The sequence below is a fragment of the Amblyomma americanum genome, chromosome 1 (genome assembly GCF_052857255.1).
Source record: "Amblyomma americanum isolate KBUSLIRL-KWMA chromosome 1, ASM5285725v1, whole genome shotgun sequence".
In the NCBI taxonomy this organism is placed as follows: Eukaryota; Metazoa; Arthropoda; class Arachnida; order Ixodida; family Ixodidae; genus Amblyomma; species Amblyomma americanum.
Window position 1 is genome coordinate 47493353 of NC_135497.1, and position 27433 is coordinate 47520785.

A 27433-nucleotide genomic window follows, 5' to 3' on the forward strand; every position below is an offset into this window, starting at 1 on the left:
TGGGTATCCCTCCTGCTGCTCACTTTCTTAGCATTATGCTTTGGCATTCTCCTTTGGAAGGCACATCAGCAGACCACTCGAGAAAGGGAAAATGCAATTCACTAATGCCATACATTTCAACGGTATAAACTGTCACTGCAACAAACGAAATAAACTTGAAATGAAATTGCCGCTGTTTTGCCGCAATTCCTCTATTGCTGCTAAATTGCTGCAATTCCTGTGTTATGATGATAAATATATTATTATTGCACTCCACTCCTTTTCTACCGCCCAAGGGGCCTTTTAGTTATTGAAATAAATAAATAAATAAATAAATAAATAAATTCTATATCCTAATATATTGGCAAGAGGATTTGAGAAAACACCCAAAATGATGCTTTAACACGTTCATTGCATCTTGGGTGACCGGTGGGTGATCCAAGATACTGAATCGCACGATGAATCCGTCGCTATGCTCTGATTTATCAAAGAGCCTGTGGAAAGGACACACGCCACGTCGCTGTAGCCATTTATTGGCGTTTCCAGGAAGTTGTAATTGCCAAGTAAAAAAAAAGTTTGCAACAATAGCACTAAGGGCAGCGTTATCTGTGTGAAGACAAGAAATTTTCTCTATGTGAAGCCTCAAGAAGTGCCAAAGACCTCCCTACTCTGCCCTCCACAAGAACCATGCATCCATCACCAACCCGCCTGCCTCCACACACCAGAAGCCCATGCAGCAGCAGAGCAAAAAAGCAACAGTAAAATCAAATCCAAAGACACAGTGGGAAAGTCAGCTGCCCTCCAGAAGCATCACCAACCGGCCACAGCCTCACCATGCCCCCTAGCTAGGGGGCTGCCAACCTAGACACCTTCAAGAAAAATTCTGTTGCCGGTGCAAAGCATCAAGGCAATCACTCTAGTGTTCCACCGATGGCGTTCTTCTCCCGCTCGAACGCGAGCAAAAGCACCTCGCGGAAAGACGGGTAGACAACGATCTCCTTGAGGCGCTCCAGCGCCCAGCGGCTCCCGGTGACCATTAGCTGGAGAAACCACTCGTCCATACGGTCCGTCTTGAGGTCACACTGGATGTCCTCAACGCCGGACCAGTCCATCATGATCTTCTTGATGATGTCCTCGTAGCGGCGCAGGATTTCGAAGAATTCTTCGTCTTCCCGGTTGATGTAAATCCTGGGGACAGCCAACAGGTTGACAGACTACTATTAACGCATTTCAGGATACTGCGGTGAATACAAATATCGATCCACTGCGAGTAAGGGTGCTTTAAAAAAGCTGTAAATTCGCAGGTTGGATTTGCGAAACATGCAGTGTCTGTTTCTGTAAACTTCCTCAATAAATGGCACTGAGACGGCGTATGCCTATTTTATAGCACTTCTCCAAGCATGCAGGTAACGTACACACGTAACAAACGGCAGTCACACAGCCTGCCAATTGGGGCTCATGGCACGGTTCGTTAGCGTTTCGTTAGAAAACACCTCAAGGAAAGCATGAAAGCAAGGCATTGAGGAGGGTAATGAATATAGACGATTATGGCCGATTGATGCAATATCTAATGAATGTGCAGTGTATTCCCAAGCAACTAGGCCTCACCAATTGGCCTACATCTTTGCTCTCCTTAGACTCCTTGTGAACTGCGTAAGCATGTAGCGGTGCGCACGGAAAAATGTTCACAGACTCACGGACGTCTTTCCTGTGTCAGTGGTGTTCTACGTTAAGTTTCCGTAGAACATGAGCACAACGTAAGCCCTCAACAAAGGTGACGCGAATGTTTAACGACCAATTCCGGGTTTGAGTCAATAGGAGAGAGGAGCATTACTGGTACAGAATTCCCAGCAGTACCCTTGCTCAAAACAGGAATCGATGCCTCCGCTGCTGCCTGGAAATCTTTAGAAGCTGTCTGCTACGTATTTTGATTGTTCTCCCCTTTAAAGGGTAACAGAAAAAATTCTGTCAGTTTCTTTGCCTTGAAAGAGGTCCGCAGGCCTAGTAATCATGACAATGAGCTCGACCCACCGCTGCACAGAGACAATAATTATTTGCAAATAATTTTGTACAGGCAGTTTTAATCTCCATCTGAGGCTTAAGTGCGCCTCGATGTCAGGATTGCCTGGCCAACCCGGACATATTCCTGATGATGTCGGCGACACCGGAAAGCACCAAACACTGGTTGTTCACAGGTTTCACAGGCGAGTTCGGTAACGTCACAGCGTTAAGGGCAAATGCACCTTGACGTCACTGGATTCATTCAGTTCTTCAAGCGACGTCACTCCTGTTTAGAAGAAAGGTGTGAAATATACCTGATCAGCTCTGTGGAGGGGCACCCCTCGGGTGCCCTGCGCAGGTAGGCAAGGTTGCCGGACATGGAAAGTCGGTTGAGCGTGATCAGGGCCAGGTGTCCCAGCCGGTAGCGGCGCCGGCACTCCTTGGAGATCACCTCCCCGTCGCTTCCGCCCTGGAAGATCTTGAGGCACCATGCGCACGCAAAGCGCAGGCACAGGATCACCAGCTTGTGCGGCGGCATGTCCCTCGAGATGGAGCGGGACACCTGTGATGGGAGGTGAATAGTGAGCCTCCACCGATAACTCCCCCACGCTGAGGATGGCACACAATATTTAAGTGCATTTATCTACGAATACGTTTTTCTTGGTAGAGCGATGACATTCGCTTACTGTGTTACCACATAGAGTCGCCTTCACTTCATACTGGGAGCGTGCGAAATGTCTTGAAGGAGCTTGTAAATACCCTCTCAGCCTACTTAAGCTCTCGGGATTTTCACAAAATAAACCTCAATCCAGGTTACGTGCCCAATCGTGCACATTTCCCTGTTGTTTGAAAAAAAGCCGAACATAAGGCAGGAGAAATCGTCAGTGTAGAATGACTGCTCGTTATTACTCAGTTATGACAGCGGAGACGTACTATCCCAGTCGTGATCGTACCAGCCGATTGTCTAATGCAGGTGCGTCTACTTTACCGCTGGCCAAGTGCAGCTCATCCGCTACATGCGCAGTACATGGGTGCTATGTTAAAACGTTATATTCATACCACACAACACAAATTGGCGCCTATACCGAGTTACAAGGTCGTCATCATCATCCTGGTAGACCATCGACGCAGCTGTGATATCAGAACACGAAACAAAATGCCAGCACTTCGCAAGCTTCCCATACAACAGCACATGGCGCCTCCTTTCAAAGCTGCCACATGTAGCTGTATGCTACGTTTATGTTTAAAAAACAGACTGAGTTTTGTTCAAACAGGAGAACCACATTGCTGCCTCTACCCCGCTTCTTACGGCCGTTGGATGGCGAACTCTAGCCAGCAAACGGCGATGCAGAAAAGAGCCTTATGCACGAAGCACATAAAGGAGCCAAGCCCTCTAGCTTGTAGGTCTACTCTTTGGTCTCGTAGCCCAGGAAATCCACCCAACGCAGCTTTTTTGCTGGCATCACGCACCTTAAAACAGGCCTCGCGCATGATACTCTTGTAGACGCCCAACTCCTCTGTGTTCTTGACAAAGAGAAACTCGCGACTGGAGTCGATCCAGTCGTACATGAGCCTGAGCAGGTTGGTCAGCACCTGCGTGTCGCCGTGCTGTGTGCCGTCCTGGTCGCCGCCACCAGGGTGCGGCAGGCCAAGCAGCAGCGCCCCGAGTCGTTGGCAGAAGCTGTTGCGCGATGCCGGCACAGGGAGGCAAGAGGACGTGTTGACCACGATGCGCATGAGCACATCGTACACCACCCAGGGGAAGCTCTGGATGCCACCTTCGGAGGACTGAAGCTCGTACGTCACCTGCTCCCCGACACAGCATAATACATTTACAATGTGTCTTCCACAAGGTGTTAGCCTTAAACTAGTCGCCGTAAGGTGTTCAGTATGGAGTCGCGTCGAACGAAACACGCCGAAGCAAGACCATGGACCTTTGGCAAAACATGCATCGCAGTGAAATATCTTCAAAAAACGCTGAAAATTTTGCGGAGACACTGCACCTCCACCTTTAAAGGCGTGATGTGACATCGGCTCCTTTTGCACACGCAGACACGCACACTCAACCGCAAATGAAAGTTAATTTGTAATACAGATATATCTCCTATCTTGCATTGTGACACCGCCCGCAAGCTTAACACGATTTATCGAGCGTGTCTCTTCGAGTGACATCAGCACCGTTAACGACGATAGAGACGGCAGGCCATCCTATGGCCACCCGTTATCGTCAGCCGCTGCAAACACACTGTGCAACATGGTCTCAGACATAACGGCCAACGCTCCGTGGCACTGGGGTCAGTCCTCCAAGCCACATGCTTCACCATCCGCGTTAAATCTGCGGGTGCTGGTATTCCTCCCTGAGATGTTATTTCGGCCATTAAGTTCTACATATGGCTAAATAACAAAGCGAAGGACAAAGAAAGTGAAACGACTACAACACCGTTGTCAAGATTATAAAGCGGCAGCCTTTATCGTTGCGTTCATGAGCCATATCTTTTTTCGGCTCGTTTGTTCGAATGCCCAGCTTCCCTCAATATGCACTGACGATAGCACAGCTGAATACCAGATTGAAAGCGCAGTACGCCTCACCTGGTACCAGGCGGAGGCCTTAAGCTTCTCGTGAGCCTCGTCGAGCTGCTCAGAGAAAAACTCCTCGCGCGTTCGGCGCACCACATGCTCGACCTGGCTCTCGAGCACCATGGCCATGTCCGTAGGGTCGTTCTCCTTCATATATTTGCTGAGCTTGGACACAGCCCCGGAGAAAGCCTCGCTTTCGGTTTCGATCCGGTACGACTTCAGCAGTGCCCGAATCTTCTTTGCATACCTGGAGCAATGAAAAAGGATGAAGCACTGTCACTGAACTGTGATTTGTGACTGGAAACGGGGAGGGAGAAGTTTGCTTGGCTGATGTGTTTTGCTGGCAGCTGCTGTTCTCTGGTTCTCCTGGTGGTTCCGGCTTGTTCATCATTGGTGAGCCCGCACTATGTGAGGGGGTTTTGGCCAAGGTGTAGGTTAAGGCACAGTTCATGTGAATCTGACGGTGCGTTTTGCTGAAAGATGTCGTTGACCTCCCCAGATGAAAGGTTGGCAGCTTGGTTTGCCAGCTTGCCAGCCCAAAGCCTGCCGCTTGAGTCCTTCCAAAAAATGGCATTGATGCAATTCCCGTGGTTCTCGTCCCAATCGGTGAGGGTGCAAACAAAATGAAAACCCCCAAACTAAGTCAACAGGAGCTAAGACCATTGACAGTCCATTATCTGCAGATATCTGAAATGCGTCAATTTGGCCATTCAGGCATTGTGTGCAAGCCCTCAGGCGCCTATTGTGTTGCTAACTTGCTTTAGTGCAAAATTTCCAGCTCATTGCCGGTGAAAGCATTCATTCCTGAACAGCTTGCATGTTTCAATGGTATCGTACGTGGTGTTGACCCAGCACCGTTTCTGCACGAAATTCTAGAATTTCCGGATGCAGGACTTGGGGTCCTTTCAGTCTACCGCTGTAGTAGAGAGGCAAATGGCTCACGTCTTGCTGCTGAATCTGTAATAACAACTTTTGCTGGCTCTTCCTGCCCTTCTGAACTAAAATCTGGCCAATTGTTTATTTTGTGGACCCACTAGAACCCCGCCCTCTTCAATGCATCAACTGCTCTCGGTTCGGGCATAGCGGCAAAGCATTCAAGTCGGAGACCCCTTGCCGTTTATAAGGAGAAGGTCATTCTGCTGATAACTGCACCTCAGAGCAGCCTCATTGCATCTGCAGCAACATTCACTCAGCTGATGATGCCAATTGCGCAAAACGTAGTGAAGAGCGTAGCTTGTTGGACATTATCAAAGAGAACCGGTGCTCTAGAGTCGATGCCTACGCTGCTCTTAACAGGAGTCTCATACGCTAGTCGTGTGCGCGCTTCTGTTGGGGAGATTGAGTCCAACTTGACTGCCTCAACTGTGACCACAGTGTAAAAAGCCCTAAATGATGTGGTTGAGCGAATGCTGAACACATTTTCTGAGGCGGTGGCTCAGTTTGTTGTAGTTCAATCTGTGTCACCATCAACAACCGTCCTTTCAGCAACGTCTGCATCTGTTTCAGCTTGTGCAGGACCACTCAAAATCACCTCCTGATGCACCCCAGGTCCCACCTAACATCTCTGTTCCTAGCAGTGCATGTCACACTGACACCTGCACACAGATGTCGAAATGTCGTGCCCTACGCTCAAGTGCCTTCCTTCCTCGTCAATAATTCTAGTTCTCCACAGATGAAAGCTAAAAAAGGACCACCCAAACTTCTTCCCCATGTTTACATCCTTAAAGAGACGGTTTCTACCTCTTCAATTGGTCATTAATCATGGCAGGTATTAAAGTGTTAAATGGAATTGCCGATCCGTATTGTCTTCTCTTCCAGATCTAGAAATACTTATTCACAAACATAAACCTGATATATTGTGCTTCTACAAGAAACTTGGTTATCACCTTGTAAATCGTTTTAAATGAGGAACTTTCGAGTTTTCAGGTCAGATCGAAATGTTGGCAGGGGAGACAGATTGGTAACCATGCTATCTAAAGATTTGTGTCATCAGGCATCTATCTCTAAGAAAATTCTCCCTGACTGTGACCTTCTAGCGATCAAAATTTTATTTCCGCATTGCGTCGATATTACAATTGCTAACCTCTATTTTCCTTTAGGTGCACAGAGGACAGACTCTTTAGACAGCTTGGTGACAGGCACAAGCAGTGCAGCCATCGCAGGGGATTTTAACTCTCACCATGGTGACTGGGAAGTCGTACTGATTCCTGTGGCAAGCTTCTCTGGTCGTGGCTGTCTGCAAATTCTGTACGCTGCTGCAATTCTAGAGAAATAACCTTTATGCGAGGGGTTTCTCGCTCTACCATTGACTTAACAGTATCAGCAGGTAGGCTAGAGGTGACTGACTGGTCGACAGAGGATTCGGGTACATCTAGTGATCACCTTCCTATAACATTCACTATCCGGTTATCTCCGCTCAAAGCTAGTTGTGTAACCCATAAAATTGTCAACCACCATATCTATAAAAATCTGACGTCTTCCTCATTTAACTCTATAGTACAAGCTGGGAAGACAGAGCTCAGCAGACGGTTTCATTTTTGTAAAATGCAGTAGACCTCTCAATATTCGCTGTACCCACAGCAGTCTCTAATAAACAGCCGTCTCCTTGGTGGACAGAAGAAAGTGAGAAGGCCTATCGTCGCAGAAAAGGGGCCTGGCACCGGCTATTCTGCAACCAGAGTCCAGCTAACCGGTTTAGTTACAAATTCTTCTCAGCATCTTTCAAAAGAACTGCAAAAGCCAAGAAGGAACATAACCAAAATTTAAACACATAAATTTCAAATCCTCGCAATCGGAAGGCCCTGTATAGATTCATGGCGCATAACAAGAGTTCAGCAGTCTCTCTCCTCACTAGTTCAACAGTGTTATCACCACAAAGGCTCAGGAAACCGTGGAGCGTATTGCTCAGGGATTGCCATTACGCTTCCAGATGCAGAGAAACGTCCCTTTGTGCACAATCTCACCATCTTCGAATTATACCGAGGTTGATGCATCAGAGCTCCTCTCAGTCCTGGCAATGTTGCATCCTGCAGGTCCTTGACCAGACGGTGTCACTGTTGGTACGATTAAAATTTTACCCCAAGATTTTACAAGCGACCTCTTAGATATGGTCAATGCTTCGTTGGAAAATGCATCGATTCCAAACATTTCGAAGACAGCGGATGTGATTTTATTCATGAAACATTCAGGAAAAGGATACATCTTAGATAATGTTTGGTCAATTGAGCTGACTTCAAACTTAGTCAAATTATTAGAAGGAACAGTGCACAGTCACTTCACAAAACATATTCATGACGTCAATGGTCTCAGCTCAGCCCAGATTGGCTTTCGCCGCGGATGCTCTATATGGTCCGCACATGTGGATCTAGAGAGCAGAATTCGGCTTTCGCTACACAGAAGGGAAGTTTCAGCTTTGGGCACTCTTGATGTAGCACAGGTCTATGACAGCGTAGAACATACTTTTTTGCTTAACAGACTTGCTCAGTAACAACCTCCAACCTGCATTTATGCGTGCATATCTGAATTTCTCAAGGGCATATACCCTTATTGCACTGAGTGAACCCTATGTTCTAATACATATTATCAATGAAGAGGTTTTCCGCAAAGATCGGTGCTATGCCCGCTGCTTTTTAATATTTTGCTCAGTGGCATCAACATTCGTACTGATATAATTCGTCCATTCGTCCTGATATGTGATGTATGCAGATCACATAGCTTTTTTCGCCTCGTCCAGGGATATTCATTTGCTTTACCAGATTCTGCAGGGATATTTGGATGCTCTTAGAGTATGGTTGCAGGGTAATAATTTAACCCTGAATGTAGACAAATGCAGCGTTTTGGTATTTCCTCCAGGCACGCCTTTGCGCATTTCATTAGTCCATCACTCTAACCTGATTCCACAAGTGGAATCCGTAAAATATCTAGGTGTTACTGATCACCCTGCATTAGATTGGAGCCTTCTTAAAGGAGAACGCGCTCCAGGCCGGCTGACAAGAATCGCCTATAAAAAGTTTGGGATGCGCCGCGAAACATTATTGTTACTATACAAAGCCTATGTAAGACCTATACTTGAATTTGGTTGCATTCTGTTCTCTGGTAGCGCAAACTACAAGATTCAATCCTTAATATTACTAGAAAGGCGAGCTCTACGTCTCTGCCTTGGCCTCCCAAAATAATTTTCAAACGCCCTGCTTCATCTGGAAGCTCATATCCCTGATTTAAATTCCCGCTTTCAAATATTCACGGTGCGAGCCTTCCTCAAGTCGATGGACCCGGTGACTAATGTCAGCACTCCTATTTTTGTGTCTCAGCCGGCCGTATTGTTTTCTCATCATTGGCCACGGTATCAAATGCCACAAATTATGTTAGTACAGAACTTTTTAACACCGATTGCTGTTGATCGCAGTTCTTTCCAGTGGGTTGACGACACGCCGGCAGCTGTGGAATTCCATTTTGACCACATCTTCCCATCTCATGCAAAACACATGCCAGCAAACATTTTAAATGGTCTTCTCTCTGATCACATAGAGGAATACCCCTATCATACGGTGCTTTCTACCGACGCCTCCGTCAACTGCCAAAAAGCTGCAGTTGCCATCTTTTCACAGCTTCTGGCATGGAACTATTCTGCCCGCATCCCAGATTATATTCCTATATTCTTTGTGGAATTTTTGGCTCTTGGAATAAGCCTGCACAAAATTCCATGTCATGTGTCTGACGTTAATATCCTCGCTGATTGTTTGTCAGTTTGTCTCCCTTGAAACTTCAAAAAAGATTTTTTGAGCCGTTTCCTGCGATTTTTGTCCCATGCACGTTGAAGGATGTCCGTTTTGTCTGGGTCCTTGGCCATACAGGTATTCATTCAAATGAGGTGGCTGATTACGTAGCAAGGTCGGCTCCTGACGGCTCATTGACACTTATATGCCCCGAATGTCAGCCTGCTGGCCATTTCCAGGTTTCAGTGGTTCCAACACATATCAGCCAGGTTACGTGATTCCCTACTAAATAACACTAATTATCAGCACTTAGCATATAATTGGAAAGTCCGTTCATGTAAAACCAGGCTGTGTAAGTAAATATGACGCGGTTGCGGTGCAGGATTCCCAATTTGAATTTATATCTATGCAGGTGTGGGTTGACACCAAAAAACCCATGTGACTAATGCGGGGAGGTTGAATCTGTTTAGACCATTTTCTCCTCTACTGTACAAAGTTCGCACTTCAGAGAAAGATTTACCTGGAGGTCCCTCTCTCCAGGTTAGGGCTCCCATTATCTCTGCCAAAGTTATTATCGTTTGGTGCGAGCACCAAAAGATTTGCATTGGGTTCAATTTTTGGGATTCTCCATGAATAGATAATTGCAACTGGTAGGTTGATTTGCTAATTCTTTAGATATTATTCGAGCTCTTCTTTTTCTCACCAAAATACTGTGTTATTTGACTTTAAATATTCTTCCGTCAATTTGATTGATACATTTTTCAAAATACATGCTTGGTGCTAAAATTGTGTCGTAATCTCCCGTGGAAATTTCTTTGATTATGCCACTACACCTTGGACAATCCCCCCCCCCCCCGCGTGGGTATGTGCCATGTTTACTGAGGTAAAGAAGAACTGTGAAGGTGAAGCAGGCCACTAAAAAGGATGAGGTACTATCACTGAACTATGAAGCTGACACAAACGGAATATGATGGTGGACTGTCAATGAACTGTGCAGGTGGTGCAAGTAATGGAAAATGCAAGCAACCGAAAACGATAAGGTACTGTCACTTAACTGTACAAGTGATGCGAGCAAGCACGGGAATTTTTAACAAACGGTCCTAGTTCGGACGGCTGCAACCATGTGGAGATAAAAAATAAAAATGAGCAAGGAAATTTTGGTCGTTCGGTGCATCCCATTATTTTTCTACGGCTGTCGGAAATAGTTGGCATGAGCGCAGGAAGCATTTTTGCAGGTCAGAGTTTGCAGCCAGAAGAAAGAGTCGGCCACGATAATAACTATGTTCGAGCAGAATCTCTCAGGACTCTCCAGTTTTCACAATATTACAAGCTTAATATATTCCCATTGAGTTACGCCGTGTTTCCTGCCGGGGGATAAAAGAAGGCGCTAATTGTTGAATGCCTAAGACCTTCAACATGTTGCAAGAAGCTGTGTACTCTCCATGGTATATAAAGTTGTCATTATGAAAATATTCAGCACCCTTCGTTGAAGCAGTTGTGGTAAGGTCAGTATGAAGCTGCTGGTGCCTGCTATTATAGAGACTTGGCATTACCGTAGAGAGTGTTAAATAACAAAACCTTGTCAATGAAATAGAACTGTGAGCACTAAATTGGGGTAATATTTCCCCACGTGCTATTTTAATTCCTTACAGGCCTCGCCAGTGCAAAAACAGATTATTCACAACCCATGGCTCCGAAGCAGTCTGTGCTTCAACTAACTGAGAGAGGCCTAATACGACAAGTGATTTCCATGGTTTTATGACCGCATTTTTACCCCACAGTAGTCAGAGCACATTGGCCTAATAAGATAAATGATGCAATTTCAGCCATCTCCTTTAGTGCAACACACTTCGTATAGTGTAATGTTCAGAGGCATTAAAGCGTACCGCTTATAGGCGGACGTGGCTTCTTTCAGGAACTGTTCTCTTCCCTCGAGCAGCAGTCGGGGGTCCGGAAGGCTCTCTTCCACCACTTCAAGGCACTCGGTGCTCAGTTCAACCTGTTCATCGGAACCACACAAGGATGACACAACAGTGTGTTGCGCGCATTCAGCACATCAAGACTAAACAATGCAAACAGCATCCGTGAACGTACAATCGGGGACAAAAATTAACTGGCCTCCTTTTTCAAGTTCACCACCATGCCACATTGCATGCGAGCGCGCATGACTGCGCACTGGTGGTGTCGATCCTCGGCGCGAGGGACAGGCCAGTTACTTTGGTCCCCGATAGTCGAGGAGCACTGGTCCTGAGACCTCATAACTACTGCTAGATGCGACAAGTGACAAGATTTTCCCCGTGATAATACTGAACGGTAGTCGGTAGAGAGCAACCGAGGGCAGGTTAAACAAGTCAAAACGCTTCTACCTAGCAACACTGGCATGTAGTATAGAAGCTCATTAATTGCACCCTGATGATTGGTGCTCCAGCAATGACACACAGAACGAAAAACCCAAACAGGCCGCCAGAGTTCAACGGACTTCTTGAGCATCTCGAATACAAACAAACGCTACAGTTCTACTCGTCACTGTCGATGAACAAAATGTACAAAGTACATCGCCAGAAGCAGCCATGGGGTATATCTCGAATATACTATGTGCTATGTACATAGAGCAACGTATTCAGTTCCGACCATCAAATATATTGCTAAATATCATGTAAAAAGCACGGCCGCAACAAATTAGTTGCTTATGCAATGATCGACATGCGATCATTCATGAAAACATATAACCTTCATGTCAGAAGCTTCACGGCTCTGTCATAGTTGATGATGTTATAAATTGAACCTGCGTAAAGACCGACAGGTTCATGCAAGAGCTCCAGTGGCCCTAAGCTACAGGTTGATGCAACGTTGCTCAAGTGTTTTCAAACTGGGATCTTGCAGATTCCAGCTTTGAAGCAAACATCGACACTTTCAGAAGTCCTGTCGCTCATTTGAAAACGAGAAACCTAAACATCTTGGAACAGTCACAGATGAGGCCCTGAGATCTAAAACCTGAGTGAGTAGTCAGGGAGTAAAGGCAGCGCCAAACAACACAAGCCAGGAGCAAGCACGAGTTTCGGAAGAGACGTGTGCATTATGAACTGCACTATCCTCGCAAGCAGAGTTTTTTGTTTAATTCCGCCGTTTTCGCCATAAGAGTAACTGCAGTCGCCTGAGCCACAAGTTGGCAAACGCGGAAGTATACCTTTTTGCAATTTCGGTAGAGCTGCCCGAGAACCTTGCGCGAACAGTAGGTGTTCTTCGTGTCCAGCTTCTCCATGAAGTCCGGGTACATGGGTGGCTTCTCAGAGTTCTGAAAGCCCTTGAGGTCACCGCACTTGGCGAAGTCAAGATTGACGGCACATTTGCGTGCCAGTTCGCGGCAGCGGTGCGAGTTGATGCCGCTGTCCAGTATATCAGCCCAGACGAGGTGCGCGTTGGCAATCAGGCCGATCTTGTCACCCTTGATGTACTGGCAAAAGAAGTCCACCATGTCCTGGACCTGTGGCCACCGTAAACGAATGGCAAGTTCTCTCGTGAGATGGAGGATATACAGATTTCATGCCCCGTCCATTTACATTCGTCTGAAAACTGAAGGTCAGGGTCTTTACACGTGTGCAAAATATTTGGTGGCACCTTTAAGGGGATGAGCACAAGCGGGAACCTTTTAGGCCTGTGCTGCTCACTTTACTTTTGAGCCGGCGAGAAATGTAGACTTTTAGCAGCCGTCCCCTCCCAGTCAACTACGTATATACTAGCAAAGCCGCGGCAATGCGTTACATGTGCTTGTTTTCTTACACAAAGGTGTCATTATTTAAAGTGAGCCATGCTGCACACTCTCTTGACGTCTTCACTCACATCTCGCCGGAACTCAGACAAGTTTGTTCATAAGAAAGTTTTGGATGATTTCCTTAGCGAATAATCATCTGCTTGGATAGGTTCGGTTGTGTCGACTTAGCTGCGCACAGTCATATTGGTTAACATCCAGGACACACATATTAGTAAACCTCAATACTCAACAAGACACACATACTGGTTAACCAACATGATACAATTAGCCCGACAGCTCGTCTTATTCAACTATGGACACAGTCCGATGGTCAAGCCACCGCTCTCAATCTAAAATGGTCAAGAAGACGCAAGGTTTGCAAGGTAATGTCACCATTGAGCAAAGAGCATTGCCTCTTGCGAGCGAAAAATGAGCTGCCAGGAGTCCTTTATTTCTGCTTTCTACACGGAAGTAAAATTTCGGAACGTAGACAATAGGTTCACCGCTGTTACAGTCTATTGTACAATGGAACCAAAACTCGACTACAGCCTCTTTTCGAACCAAAAGGCCGCATCTAGCAAATTAATACTCCATTACAACCCATTTGTGATCAATGTTAAAAATACAGCGACAATTCAGATTTCGTCGTATTCCACCGCTGACCGTTGATGTAGCTGAAAAATTTCGAATATATTTCATTATAGACCACACTGCAGTCGGTACAACTGGACTAATAGCACCTAAAATAGTTTATCCAGAATTATGTAGCCCTTCCCCAACCCCACCCCCAGACTAAGACTAAGCAGACTAAGAGACCACAAAATAAGCAATATTGCTCACCCCAATGGACGCCTTTCGTTCCTTTGGCGGGTCGCTGTGGTAGTGCATAGGATTGCAGTTGTTATTGAAGATGAGGTCCTCGTACCACAGCACTGAGTACTCGTCACCATCCAGGTCAGAACCTAAGCACAGGTAGAGACCACATTAAGGGGTACCATTGGAAACAAGCTGCGTCCGGCCGTCTGTCAAAGCAGTGATGGCGAAGGTCCTTTCTTAATGACCCAATTAAACGGAGATCAGTGAGTGGAGGAATAGTTGCGACGCCGAAATGAGAAACTGAGAAATATTTTATACCTCAGGTAATGGAACCTCACAGTACGTTTTTTCTCACGCTGTGACTGTGCTCACAACATACATCAGTCAAAGCCCGCAGAGTCCTGGCCTTGGCAGAGCCCTGACCTAACGCGCACGTAAACTAAGGCACGCTATCCGTCACAAGCACAGAGAGCGACGGTTACATCCGTCTCCGCATAGCACAGTGTCAACAGGGAGCGCGCCAGGAAGGGTGCGTACCGGCCATCTCGTCGGGGTGTGGCCGCTCCCCCTTTTGAGGGAAGACAATGCAGTCGCGCACGTGATGCAACTGCGGCACATTCACCGCCTCCAGCTTCCGGATGTCGCCCGGGTTCATGCACGGGTTCTTGGTCACGATCACGTCGCCTGCGTATCCCACCGTGCATGGAATACTCAGTGACTTTAATGCAAAGTGCGGCTGAAAATTCAGGTGAAAAAAAAAAACAATCTCATGCGTCAACCTTTCGGCTCCTCTGTGCGATGTAACGAAAATAGAATAGTCCTTTCATTCCAAGCCAATGAATAAAATGTATATACTCGCGGACAGCTTTTTGTGGCTATGCAGTGAAGCTACGAGGGCGACGCGCAAGGCTTTCCCATGCGCAGTCTTACCGCGCTCTCACGAGAGAGAGAGATAGGCATTTAAGCTGGCGGCGAGTATAGTATGCTGTTTCGGCTCCAGATGCCGGTTCCTCAAGATTACCGCGATTAGCTGCGCACAAAGCACGGGTACCTCACCACTGTATATATCTATTGCGTATCCGGTGCTGCCAACATAGAAGCATCGATCCGTGCAAACCACGGATATCTCACAAAATATATCCGGGACATTTCTTGGACAACTCAGCATTAGTAAGTCCTAGCTTCGGCTTCAGATATGAGAAGGCCGTAACCAGAGAAGGAGCTCGTAAGCGAGGCCAAAACAAGATAATTTCGGTCAGAATCAGCACACGAGAAAACTAGACGTGCGTTCATGTATACAGACTACAATAACGTGGTAGCACCGTCGGAGAATTCTACTTTTAGATCCGACTACAAGAATCTATATTTCTGCGACAACAGCCCTCGAACACGCAGCACGTTTGCATATGCCTTCGAAGCATGTACTCGGGCACTTTATTCCCCTACCATTTCAACCACGTTCACATTAATGGATCCTTTCGAATAAAATACTAAAGGTGCTGCCTAAACGCACCGAGACAATGCTGCGCTATGCTTGCTAGCACGAAAATAGGTTGCTGTGATACCTTCGAGGATGGTCGCAGGGTCGTTGACCTTGTACCGCAGCATGTCGTTCGAGTACTGGACAAACACCTGTCCGTACTCGAGCGTGCCGGTCTCGTCCAGCACGCCGAACATGGTGCGCCCGTAGTTCGGAGGAACCAGAATACGAGCCTTGGTCCTCAGTTCCTCTGCAAAAGGTGTATACATTATCTGGCGTGAAGAGGCAAGGGTTCGTCGTTCACACATGCTGTTGTAGAGAAGTTCAGACAAGCTCCCTGAGGGCCATTCAATGCCTTACGAGCTGAAGTTCTTTGCCTCAGGAAACATTGATCTTTATGGGCAATCTTTGACTTGACCATAATCTTTGTCGTCAATTCGCTGAATGTTAAGCCCGTCATTTCGCTGCCGTATATGCGTTTGTGGGCTATTACAAGGCTCGTACGCGGGTGCAAAACATCTCTGCTGTTCACTGTGACACTGATTGAAGGCATTTAAGACCAGATACTACCTTCCAGAAATGTGTGGTTATGCTAGATGCAAAGGGAACGACTGTAACGATTACCACAATAGGCTGGTTAATGCAAGCGACAGGTTCTCGATGGTGTCACCTATAGCATTTAATCTATTTTCCGTAACATTAACATTAGCCTCATAATAAGAACCTTATTTTTGCGCTAAACATCGCACAAAACTGACAAGGAGGATCCGGTGAAGAAATTGAAAATTTGAGATAACTTTGAAAGATCCCGGAAATTAGCGTAATTAATCGGCAAAAGGACGAAGTCAGGGCCAGGGTGCTGCTTCTCTACACTTCTTCCCCGACGACAAAATGAACAAAAGCGGTTAAGTTCATGTGTTTCACTCACTCAGGACCTTCTTGTTGACGGCGCAAACTAGAGCCCGAAAGAAGGGCTCGACTGTCAGGTCGATGCCCACGCCGGCCAGCTCCTTGTACGGGAGACGCAAGGCGCAGTAGGAACGGAGAACCTGCACAATTAGTAAGGCGCACAGTTTCGTTATCAGTTTACAAGCACCTTCCCACTTCATAGGTCGTTGACCCTGTCTCCAAAACCCTGAATCCATCCTTCAATGCGACTAAAATGGGATCGGATGTCGAACATGGGTTTCAGTAATTCGACTAAAATAGGATCAGCTGTCGTATATAGGGTTCAGTTATTCGTCTAGTATGGGATCGGCTGTCGTACATGAGCTTCAGTTATACGTAGAACAGTGCACTGACACCACACATGGCACAAAAGCTGCGAAGATGAAAAAAATTTCTCACATGCGCGGCCTCATGGGGATCCATCATGCTGTCGATGAAGGAATCGAGGATTTTGTTCTGCAGCATCAGGAACACCTCGGCCTTTATGCCGCTCTGCTCCAAGATGGTGATCATGGGACGGTTCAGGTAAAGAACGCCTGTGAGGAGCACGGTAAATCATCACGGGCGTAAATATACTGTCGCGGCAGCACGCTCAAAATGTAACTCTGTTGCAGTAATCTATTCCTACAATTTGCAATGCATGTCACAGATTATCCTCACTAATGAATCAGCGACGTCCACCGCAGAAGGAAGGCGTGCCCTTTCATGCTTTGTAACATACTGTGGCTCAATGACTATGCCTTCTGTCTACTTGTGGTAGCGAGGAGCCAAGTACAGAACAGTGCACAAATGCCAAAATTTCAAGCTCTAAGTCCGCTGTGTAAGTGCAACACTGAGAGGCAAATGTACATTTAAATTTTCGCACAAATAAGCAGTCTTTCGTCGCTATCCATTCATTTGGTATTCATTCCAGTGGGTAGAAAATAAGTACCCCTCCCGTATTCTGGCCTTTCAGTTATCAGGTTTATCTGACCCAGAGGAAAATTTCGTCTACAATCCTGCTTCACGTAAACTTTTCTCGATGACTGTTCGTGGCCACGTGAAAAAACGGCACTACACTTCAACAGAAATTGTGGGGTACTCTGCACGACAATTCATTGTAAGCGTGGAACAGCACCCCGAACTAGGGATCCCTGAAAATTCGCTAAGATGCTCATAAGGAGCCCAGCGCAAGCCCACTAGGACACAGCGTAACTGCAGTCGGATACAATTGAAGAACGAAGCGGCTTTCTCCCATAAAAGGAGCCACTTCCAGCCAATGGCATCAGCAGATTTCCATGACTCTGCTAGCGTGACATGCGGGAAGCGCCAGATGAAAAGAGATTGTCCATCCCTCTTTGGTCGGGGACAGTCCCCTCCCTGCATTGTCACGCCGCTCCTTGCGTTGTCTAGCTAGCAGGGTCATGAGAGCCGGCCGTCGCCAATGGCTGGAAGGGAGTCCTTTAACTGACAGGAAAAAGTCGATTCGCTCTTCAGTTGCATCCGACTATAGTGGACTGCGGGAGAGAGCACGGGAGAATTATGTGTCTCTGTGTCCAACTGCTTCTCTAAGCGCTTTCTGTCGATGGTCGCGGTCATAGGACATGAAGACAACGCACGTGGCTTGCTCGTCTTCAGCACGTATAGGTCGGAGTGGTCCGAGTGGAACTTGCGCATGCTCTCGCGGAAGACGATGCGGCAGCCGCTCAGCGTCGGGTCCAGCAACAGCATTCCCTTGCAGCCACCGTAGCGGATTTGTACAGCGCACGGCTCCTCACCCTCCTCTAGCTCCAAGGCGTGGTGGACCTGCGGAAGGGCGGACAATGAAGGCTTCTACGAACGGCTATGTACTTAGGTCACTCCATACATTATATTTTAACAAAAATAGGAAAAACCGCCAGGACCTTGTCTTATGCGGGAGCTGCGGGATTACAAGGTAACCAGTTCCGTACCGGTACAAGCTTTCTCCTGGCGTTGTGCTCGTGTTTCACGTAATTAGGGTCACAATGGCCAGATCCGCTGGGTCATCATAACCACAAAGGACACATTGCCGAGAGCACCGTCCCTGGACTTTCTAAACAGCAAAGAGGCGAGTTTTAGTCAGGACATAGTAGTCACCACCAATGGCGACACTGCCTGCCGCAGAGGAAGTCTCGTATACAGATATCGCTGCAAAAATACCGTCCTATGCATCACAGGTTTCTGTAGTTAATGGAGCAGAAACGTATCTCATGTATGGTGGATGACTAGACATTGGACTTGGGCAGCATTTGGACATTGATGACACGTCCACTGCTCACAATAGACAGGGTTCATGCTGGTGTACATGACAAAAATTCCAGGGTTTTCAAGGACTTTCGAAGCCCTCTGCGTGATTTTCAAGGACCACATTCGCAGTTAGAAATCCAAATAAGACAGATGTTCAGCGGTAGAAAGAGGTGTGAAATGATGAGAATTCACTGAAAAAGGGGATTGTCATTGGAGCCAATATTTTAACAAAGAAACTTGTCTTCGGATAAAACGATGGCAACAGCATATTTCCTTTTTCAACCACTTCTCATCATTGTTTGTTACACGGATGACCACTTTCAGTTTGTTAGATGATGCAAACATTTATTCGCTAATGAAGCAAAGCAAACACTCAATCAGTCCTTAGGTGGCCCCAATTCGCTTCTCCTCAATTTTTATGTCTATGTCCAAGACCTCCTACTGCTTACTCTTGGCAGTCTTCCTTAGGATGTCCGACTTCATGATGCAAGTCAGGCCACTGGTTGCCTCTGCTTTTTCTGCATACAATTCTGCTGAAGCTGTCAATCCTGCAACTACGGCTTCTAGTTTCTTTTTCCTCCTTCTGAGAGTTTCAATCTCTTCATCAATGCACCGTTTTTTCCGCTGTTTCGCATCTTCGCGCTCCTGCTTTTTATGTGTTTTCAAAAAGGCACGGTATTGGCTCTTTGGAGAAGTCACAGATGCTCTCAATTCCTTAGTGATGGGAACATTGAAAATGCCACCTGCTACGTGTACAGCATCACAGCTAATCCGCTGTGAAATGCCCTGCGTCCATCACAAGTCCATGCTTCTTGCACGCATCCATCAAGTTTGACGACTGCGATGGCGCTGTCTGTGGTTCATTAGCTTGACATTCAGATATCGTCACGAAGCTCCTTACCATACAGCTACTCCCGGCGGCTTGCATGTGCTCTCTATGCTTTGCACTTTTTAGATGGCTTTCTAGTGCCGACTCCCCCATGGCAGTGATGTCGAAACACTTACAGCAAACTTTGCATTTTGCCTTATGCGGATTTGACATGTCCGACGCAAGCCACTCTCGTTAGTCGTCGTTGTGCAGCCATGACCTCTGAAATTTGCATTTTCCGGGTATTGTTTCCACGCACGTTGACTGGCACACACTACGCTGCAGATGCACAAAATGTCACGATACCGCCGCACACGCACACCCAAGCACTACACGGGCAATAAATCTCGCGATACAACCGCGCATACACATATCAGCGCTACGCGCGCAGAAAATGTTACGATGGAACAGCACACGCGCGCATAAGCGTTACACGTGCTCAAGACGTGACGATACAACCGCACACGCAAGCGCTAAACGCGCACAAAATGTAACGCTTCGACCGCGCAACCACACACACAATGGCGGCCATTTATCTACTCAACTGGAAAGTGGATTAGATTATATTGGATCTTGGGGCTTCTAACCGGAGGACCTTACACTGAAGTCCTAGCCAACTTTTTTGGGATGCTACGACAGAGTCTGCCCCGCCGTGTCGTCACCACCACCCATCACTTGAGCCTATTCCAATTTTCAAGGCGGCGTTTAGTTGTTTCGACCGCTCTGGCCTTGGAAAAGGCTTCTTGCTCATTCACCTCGCTGTCGGTCGTTCCGCCCTCTGTCGGCTGACCTGAGTCGAAACCTAGCGCCTGCAGAAGGGTACATGTATTCGGTTGGCAGGGGTGGAGTGATCTACACAACAGAATAACATGTTCTATCGAATCCTCATCCTGCCCACACATTGTGCACATGATGTCCGCATTGATCTGGCCGGATACCGGGCTTGCCACTTCTTCGTGCGCAGCACCCCCGCTCGAGCCCCGAAGAGTAGTGCACTCCTAAGGTACCACTGCCAAGGGAGTTGTCGTAGAAGCGCTCAAAAAGGCTGCGTTCCAATACTCCCAAGTAGACGGCTACTTAGACGTCTAGCCGGACAGCCGCCATCTTGGGACGCGTTCCATTTCTCGGCGAGGCAGTCTCATAAGACTGCTTCGTCGAAGTCCACATCGATGCAGGCTAACTTGCTGTCTAAAGATGGCGGAGCTGATGTACGCGGATGAGCGAGTCGTGCTCTTGCGGGCGTCGGACTGTACACGGAGTATAGGAAAGGAAAAATGTGAGTCATTCTATTATGTTATTTGGTACGCAAACTAGTGGCTAATTAATCTTCGTGGACGTGCGATTCCTAGAAGTGAATCACGCAGGAGAAAATCGTGCAGTTGAGAGCTTTGCTACAGCAGCGGACGCTGTAGGTCTGTTTACGTGATCCGGCATCTGACGATGCCGGATCTTAATTAGCACCTTTATTTTAGAGAATACTGGTCGCTGTCGTTGGTTTCCTCGACGGGCGTTAAGACGGCTGGCGTGACGGTTAACAAATGTGTTCTTCTGTTGCTGTATTAGTTGCATCAACTCTTTCGCGTGCATTCTTTTTTATCTCTACACTCTCAGAACAAATACACCGGCATGTTGCGAATTGATTTTAGTCTTACAGGATTAAAGATCGCTGCTGTATTTAGGTCTCTCGCTCTCTCCGAGTGCCACGTAGGGCAGACAGCAGGTTTAATGTCACGTATGTGTTTTCCTTTTGCAGTGTACATTAGCCGTATCGCATTTCGCGCATATTGATTACAGTCTTTCGTATTCTTTCTTATGTTTACAGGACCGTCTGAACGAGCACGTTCGAGGAGCATGTACAGTTGAGCATCAATAATAAAAGAATAATCGCATATCTCTTTAGCGTCGTCTTCGGAGAGCGGCCCCGTTTGCTACAAGTAGACTGACCGATAGGCACATCCACCAGTCCGGTTTACGCGCAAAGTCATTGCAGAAGAAATGTGTAAACTTGTTGAAAACACGTTTTTAATTATCGTTATTGCTCACTTTGTGAAAAATAGTAGTACAACTGTTCATAAGCTTTAGTTACATTATTATGCCGCGAGGCGGCGTGAGCAGTAGACGAGTTCCAATACATGGACATGTAGACTGCTTCCTAGAAGTCACACTAGACGTCTTGTTAGACGTCTAGAGTATTGGAACGCAGCCAAAAAGTACGCAGGAAATGGTTGAGAGGAAACGGTAAACAAGCCAGCGTCACTGTGGCTAGACGTTCACGAGCGTCCGCTAGGCACGCGCTTACTTGACTGTACGAAACTTACACTCTATTTTTAACAAAATCGCAGCGGGATTTCAGGTGGGTTGATATTTTATTATATACAATCACTTAATGTTTATTAAAAATAAAAATTTTTAAAATTCAAGGGTTTTCAAGCATCTTCAAAACTTCCATGACCTTCAAGGCCTTGAAAACAGTCCTATCAAATTCCAGGGTTTTCAGGGGTTTCAAGGACCCGCACGAAATTATTTAGACATGCGATGGCCCCTCCTGTCCAAAAGAAGCGAAGCATTATCATGGGCGGCAGAGTTTTGGGATATTGTTCCTGTCAAGAAGTTGGATCGGATGAGATGGCTGTGGGAGACGCGAGGCATGAAAAAAGGCTTCTGCTATTAACAAAAAAAAACTCGCAGGACTGTGCCCCCCCCCCCCCCGTTAAGTGCAAAGTGAAACCATCGGTCAAGCTCTGTCTGCTTCCGTGACCTTCGGGATCCCGGCCGACGGACAGACACACTGCGGAGGATGACTACTTTGAAGTGCGGATTTGACTCGAGGTAATGTTTTCTCTCGCTCCCTATCTCTGTCACACAGGACAGTTACCGGGTGTCCAAAGCGAATGTATGAGCGTTGGCAGCGGTGTGACAACAATGAATTTTTCAGAAAGCCCTGCCGCTACTTGGCATGCTGCCAATTTCTCTAGTCGATTCATGTCGAGGCATAGTAATTGCGCGGGAGCGTGTTGGCACCAGCGAATTTCGTCGCTACCCGCGCGGGAGCAACTTAATTGGCGTGCGGGCAAAATCGCCGCCGGCACAGCCACGCTTGTCTTGGTGACCTGAGCGACACATTAGCAAAGGTTGTAAGTTTAGACTGGTTGTCGATAAGGACGATAATATACATACCTTGCGCAGCAGGCCGTGCGATATTCGCCCTATGCCGTCGCTGAAGATGTACTCGCGATGGGAACCATCGCTGCTGCGGCCAGGGGCTGCGTGGCGGATGTCCGGTTCCACAGACGTGTTTTGGCTCGGGACCGTTAACAGACCCAACGACTGCGAAAAAGCCTGCATGCAGGAAAAGTGGTCTCCCGAATGGGCCATTTTGCCATAGCTGGCTGGCTATAATAATGGTGATACAGAATTCATGTTTGTGCAGCTGGGAGTTGTGAAATTTGTGAAACCTTTCGCAAATATAGAGAACATTAAAGAGTGGCTTCTCAGCAGTAGAAAGTGTGTAATGGAAACAACACCTCCATAATAGGCATTGGTACTCCGAAAGGAGGCTGATTTGCCTGGTTAGATCTCCGGACACAGTCCGTGCAGTGTCGTAATTATTTATGAACGCTAGTCTTACTTTCCATTCCCCCTCTGGAGCATTTTAACACTCCCACATTCGATTCGAAAACGCGCAAGGCATAACTTATGATGTGGATAATTTCACAGTCAGATATGAGTCACTGCACATGGCGCCTGATCCCTGCGGACCGCTGATCAATGAAGGGCTCACATAGCTACAATGCGATCCAAACATATATGGATTAACGCAATGCACCTGGCCATGAAAGTGTGATGAATGATGGTGAATGGCAGAGACACTTGGCTCAACCTTCTTGAAAACAAAAGCTCCGTTACTAAACGTGAAGAAGAGATTCCCTCACATACTTTCGTGCGATTTAGTCGCTTTTCCCGTCACCTCTCTCAACAAGAACGTGACTGGCCTCTGACCTGTCCAAGCCGTGCCATGAACTTGGGCACGCTGACGATGGTAGAGAGGTCGCCGATACCATCGCGTATCTGCTCCGCGGTGCGGCCCTGATTGTCGTGCGCGTAGAACCAGACGCCGTGGCTGCGTAACTGGCTCGTCGAGCAACCCAGGAACATGAACCGGCGGCCACCAATCTTCAGGCCCGACGACAGCGGAGGCTTGATCACCTACAGAAAACAAGCCCAAGGTAAAAGAGAGGAACTAAATGGACGGTTTAAATTGTCATTTCAAGGATCCCATCAAATGCATCATTTTCCTCAGTGTTCCTATCAAATATCTTCATGCAGTTATGTGCCCTCCTCTGCACTTCAGCTACATGAATCCATACAGCAGCGGAACGAAAAAGCGACGGTGAAATCAAATTAAAATAGGCAAATAGAAGCTCATCAATGTGAGACTGAAATGTAGCACTACTGCCAATATAGATTTGTCGCATGGCATTCTGATTCCCTGTGCCCTTAAGTGCGAAAGGAAGTATCCGCAATCCTCGGGTATCAGCGGTGTCTGTGCGTGTGAAGCCTTTCAGTAGCAAGTGTATTACCGGCTCACTAGGTGAGTGGACACGCCAGTCGCACTGTGAATAGGCGGCGCTGTTCACCTACAATTTGAGGCAGTTACATGCCTTTCCTTCTCTCAAAACCGGTGGCATGTTTAGAATGCCAATTTTGAGTAAAGGGAGGAACATAACTGGATCCCCGAGTAAGAGGACACCTCAACAGCGCTCTGAGCTACGTGGCGGTGGTGTACATGTGAAAAAAACAGTGCTTTCGCACAGTCTTTTGTGCTTAGCAATGCTAAACCGCCAGCCATTTTTTTTCCTTGAGACTTCAGATACTGCATTTTTGCAAAAATTAAGCACGCTACAGCTACTTGTTCACAGGGCGATCATGAACCCCCCAACAGCGTACCGCGCTGAGAAAGTCGTCCTTGCAGGCACCCAGCGAAAAGGAGATGAGCTTGCAATCGTCGTCCCGCACGACGATGCGCAGGGCGTAATCTGGGTCGCAGTGCTGAAGCAGGCGGCTCTTGCACACAAGTTGAGGGGGCATGTAGACGCGCCGAGTGGGAGTCAGGATCACCTTGCGCACCTTGACCATGTGGGATGGTAGCTCCTGGGCGATCACCGAGCCTGTGAAAACGTCGATGCGCTGCCGGTGCGCCCGATACCGGAAGTACAGGTGCTCCAGGGCACTGCGGAACCAGAACACCTGCGCGGTACCGCGCCACAAGGACACTGTTCTTGATATGCTGGATATATAGAAGCGTTGCACAAAGATCGGTAGGAAAAAGAGGCAATAGTGTTGATGTACATAAAGCATTGAAAGGAACTGTAGTCCGAGAAGAAATGAAAAAAAATTTAAAAACACGATTATGTTCAGGGTTCACCGGCACTTCTTATGTGTAAAGTGAATTTTTTTCCTCACTTTCCGCTTAAAATGACACCTTGAGATCAAGCTCCACAAAATTGCTAAGCTACACACCGTTCACTTATTTGTGTGCCCCTATTATCACACAGTTAGCATACTGCATTTCTGCATGCATTCTTTAACCGATCACATGTCTTAATACCGAGTTCCTTGTGTATCAAACTGAGCTCCTCGTTCAGTTCTGTAATATCGCGCACTTGTAGCCACCTTAAAGCAGCGCAGTCTACACCATGTCATGCAGCTCTGCACGAACATCAGAGGTCTCCCAGGCGCCCGCGTGGTGTTACGCTTAGACCTTTTGAATAAGCGCTCCCTGAACGTCCGTATGCACCGTACGCTAGCACAGTGAAAGAGATAGAACGACGTATCCCCTCATTTGTTCGCAACCGTTCAAAGAGCAGCTATATTAATATCAGCGTGCACACATTCCAATGCTATTTATCCGACGATCAGGCACACAATAAAAAATTTCCGACAACGGTGGCTCCCATGCATGAAAGCAAGCGTTATCCACATTTTTTGCGATATGCTGGGAAGACACAGGAAACCAGACTTTGAATTTTCTAACGAAAATTCTCGTGAGCAAGCTTGGTCACGGCATGCAAAGTGCCGACAATAATGCAGACACAACATCTTTGGAAGGCTCAAGTGAAACTTTGCTAAGAAAGCAGCATGCCACTTTTCGATGCAGTCTCTGGTAGTCCCCACTTCCGCTACCATTGCCCTACATAGCCTGCAAGCCGCCGTGAAGGAATGAGGCGGAATGCTGATGCCAACAGTGCACTACACTTGTAACAACTTCATCGGGAAAGAAGCAAGTGCCTCTCAGGTGTTCATCTTGCGGAAACTCGAGGAGGAGTTCAGGAGAACAACCTGCCGGGCTATTTGTTTATGCATGTGGTTTACTGGGAAGCGCAAAAAACGGACGAGGGACGGAATAGGGGACACAAGCGCTCGTGAACGTGTTTCTGTGTCGCCTAATCTGTCCCTAGTCCGTTTTTTGTGCTTCCCAGTAAACCGCATGGTGGAGGAGGTCCATCGCTTCTGGTCGGTCGCGCGTTCCCAAGAAAGAGGATATTGCAAACTTGAATGTAATTTCTTTCAATTTAATTTTATATTTCGTTACACTGGCTTCCTAACGTTGCCACTGGCCTAATTTTACCGTCACTATAAAAAAAAACAGGTTCCACTACTGCACACGAGCGCGTATAGTGTTGTCATGGGCACGAACTGAACATGCTCTGCTACATAAAACACATCTGTAGTTACACTCTTCAATTTTAAAAAAAAGCTAACAGAGGTTTAGCGCTTGCTTAACCTAGTGATACGAGCGAAAGAAATTGTTAAGCAAGGGTACATATGGTTTGGCCCTGGAGTCGGTCTGGTGCGCGTTATCCATGGCAAGACAGAGACCAAGCGCCAGCGAAGCAACTGCGTTTGCAACATTTTGCTAGACACGTAACAGAGCAGCGAAGAGGCCCGGAGCGAGCGCAGCTGTGGCGAATCCACAGCGAGTTACGTATTATGACGTTCCTTGCTACGCCTTCGTTGCGCCGGTTCAAGGTGAAACGCGCAGTAAACTTGACCTTGGGAGTTGTGGGAAGAGTCGAGCTTTCGCTCTAAGAAAACCGCTGTTCTGCTGCTGCCTTCAGTACAGAATTCTGCAATAAAAGCTTACTTAACATAGTTCAGAAAACAAATCTTACTGAACGCCAGGCCAGGTGCGAGGCGAGCGGGCTGCGGACGTCAAGAGGGCCCTTAAGCTTTTGTTGTTAAAGCCAGCCTGAAAAACCGGGCTCTCACCTTTCCCTGGCTAAGCGAGAAATAGATCTCGAAGAGGGCTTCTTCCAGGGCACGGGGACACTCCTCGGCGCGCGCAGACAACTCGAGGAGCGTTTCCCGGCAGCTCTGAGCATCCATCGCCAGCTCATCGGTGACCTGCAAAGGTGGTAATCCAGGTGTTGCTCGTCCGCGTTCGACAGTGCAGTTTTCAAGCGCCGTTCGAGTCGTACGCCCGCTTAATTCTACTTCGCTTCGGGAAGCTCCCAATTGAAACCCAAAATGACACCGTAGGTCCGCAAAAATGCGCGCATGGAATAGTGACGCAGTTTTATATTTACGCCAGGTCATGGCACAGCGCGATATGCCAAAACCGCCAACGCAGCAAATCCCCGAACGAAGGCCATCTTCATCCGTCAATAGCGTAGATCCGACCCATCGGAGTAACCCTTACTTTGGAAGCAATATGCATTCACTCGTGATAATCCTTATTGATTCTGCATTTAAAATGGTATAGTGTGGTGTGGGGGGAACGTCCCGAAGCGACTTAGCCTATCAGGGACGTTGAAGTAGGCGACTCCAGAGTAATTCCGACCACCTGGGGATCTGTAACGACCAACGACAGCGCACACCGCACGGGCGCTTTTGCGTTTCGCCCCCACTAAAGCGTGGCAGCCGCGACCGGAATTGGAACCCCGGTCCTCCGGGTCAGTAGCCGAGCACCGTAACCACTGAGCACATGCGGCAGCTACGTTTAGAACGTACTTGACATTAATCTTGGAGGTCCTGTACATGTAAATTATGTG

At 47.4% G+C, this 27433-nt stretch overlaps 1 protein-coding gene across 1 annotated transcript in view; it reads right to left on the reverse strand.

Annotated features, from left to right (window-relative positions):
• Nucleotides 1–316: 316 nt before the first annotated feature.
• LOC144133269 (uncharacterized) overlaps nucleotides 317–27433 on the reverse strand; it is a 31089-nt gene continuing 3972 nt past the window's right edge. Inside the window, exons 5-20 of the mRNA XM_077666258.1 lie at nucleotides 26652–26786; nucleotides 24330–24629; nucleotides 23382–23588; nucleotides 22560–22721; nucleotides 17866–18052; nucleotides 16667–16803; nucleotides 16248–16368; nucleotides 15405–15569; nucleotides 14377–14523; nucleotides 13864–13985; nucleotides 12460–12756; nucleotides 11159–11271; nucleotides 4570–4804; nucleotides 3451–3786; nucleotides 2295–2542; nucleotides 317–1167 (exon numbers count right to left, since the gene is read on the reverse strand). Of these exons, the coding sequence (XP_077522384.1) occupies nucleotides 891–1167; nucleotides 2295–2542; nucleotides 3451–3786; nucleotides 4570–4804; nucleotides 11159–11271; nucleotides 12460–12756; nucleotides 13864–13985; nucleotides 14377–14523; nucleotides 15405–15569; nucleotides 16248–16368; nucleotides 16667–16803; nucleotides 17866–18052; nucleotides 22560–22721; nucleotides 23382–23588; nucleotides 24330–24629; nucleotides 26652–26786 (3189 nt within the window). The 3' untranslated portion in view covers nucleotides 317–890. The remainder of the gene's footprint in view (nucleotides 1168–2294; nucleotides 2543–3450; nucleotides 3787–4569; nucleotides 4805–11158; nucleotides 11272–12459; nucleotides 12757–13863; nucleotides 13986–14376; nucleotides 14524–15404; nucleotides 15570–16247; nucleotides 16369–16666; nucleotides 16804–17865; nucleotides 18053–22559; nucleotides 22722–23381; nucleotides 23589–24329; nucleotides 24630–26651; nucleotides 26787–27433) is intronic.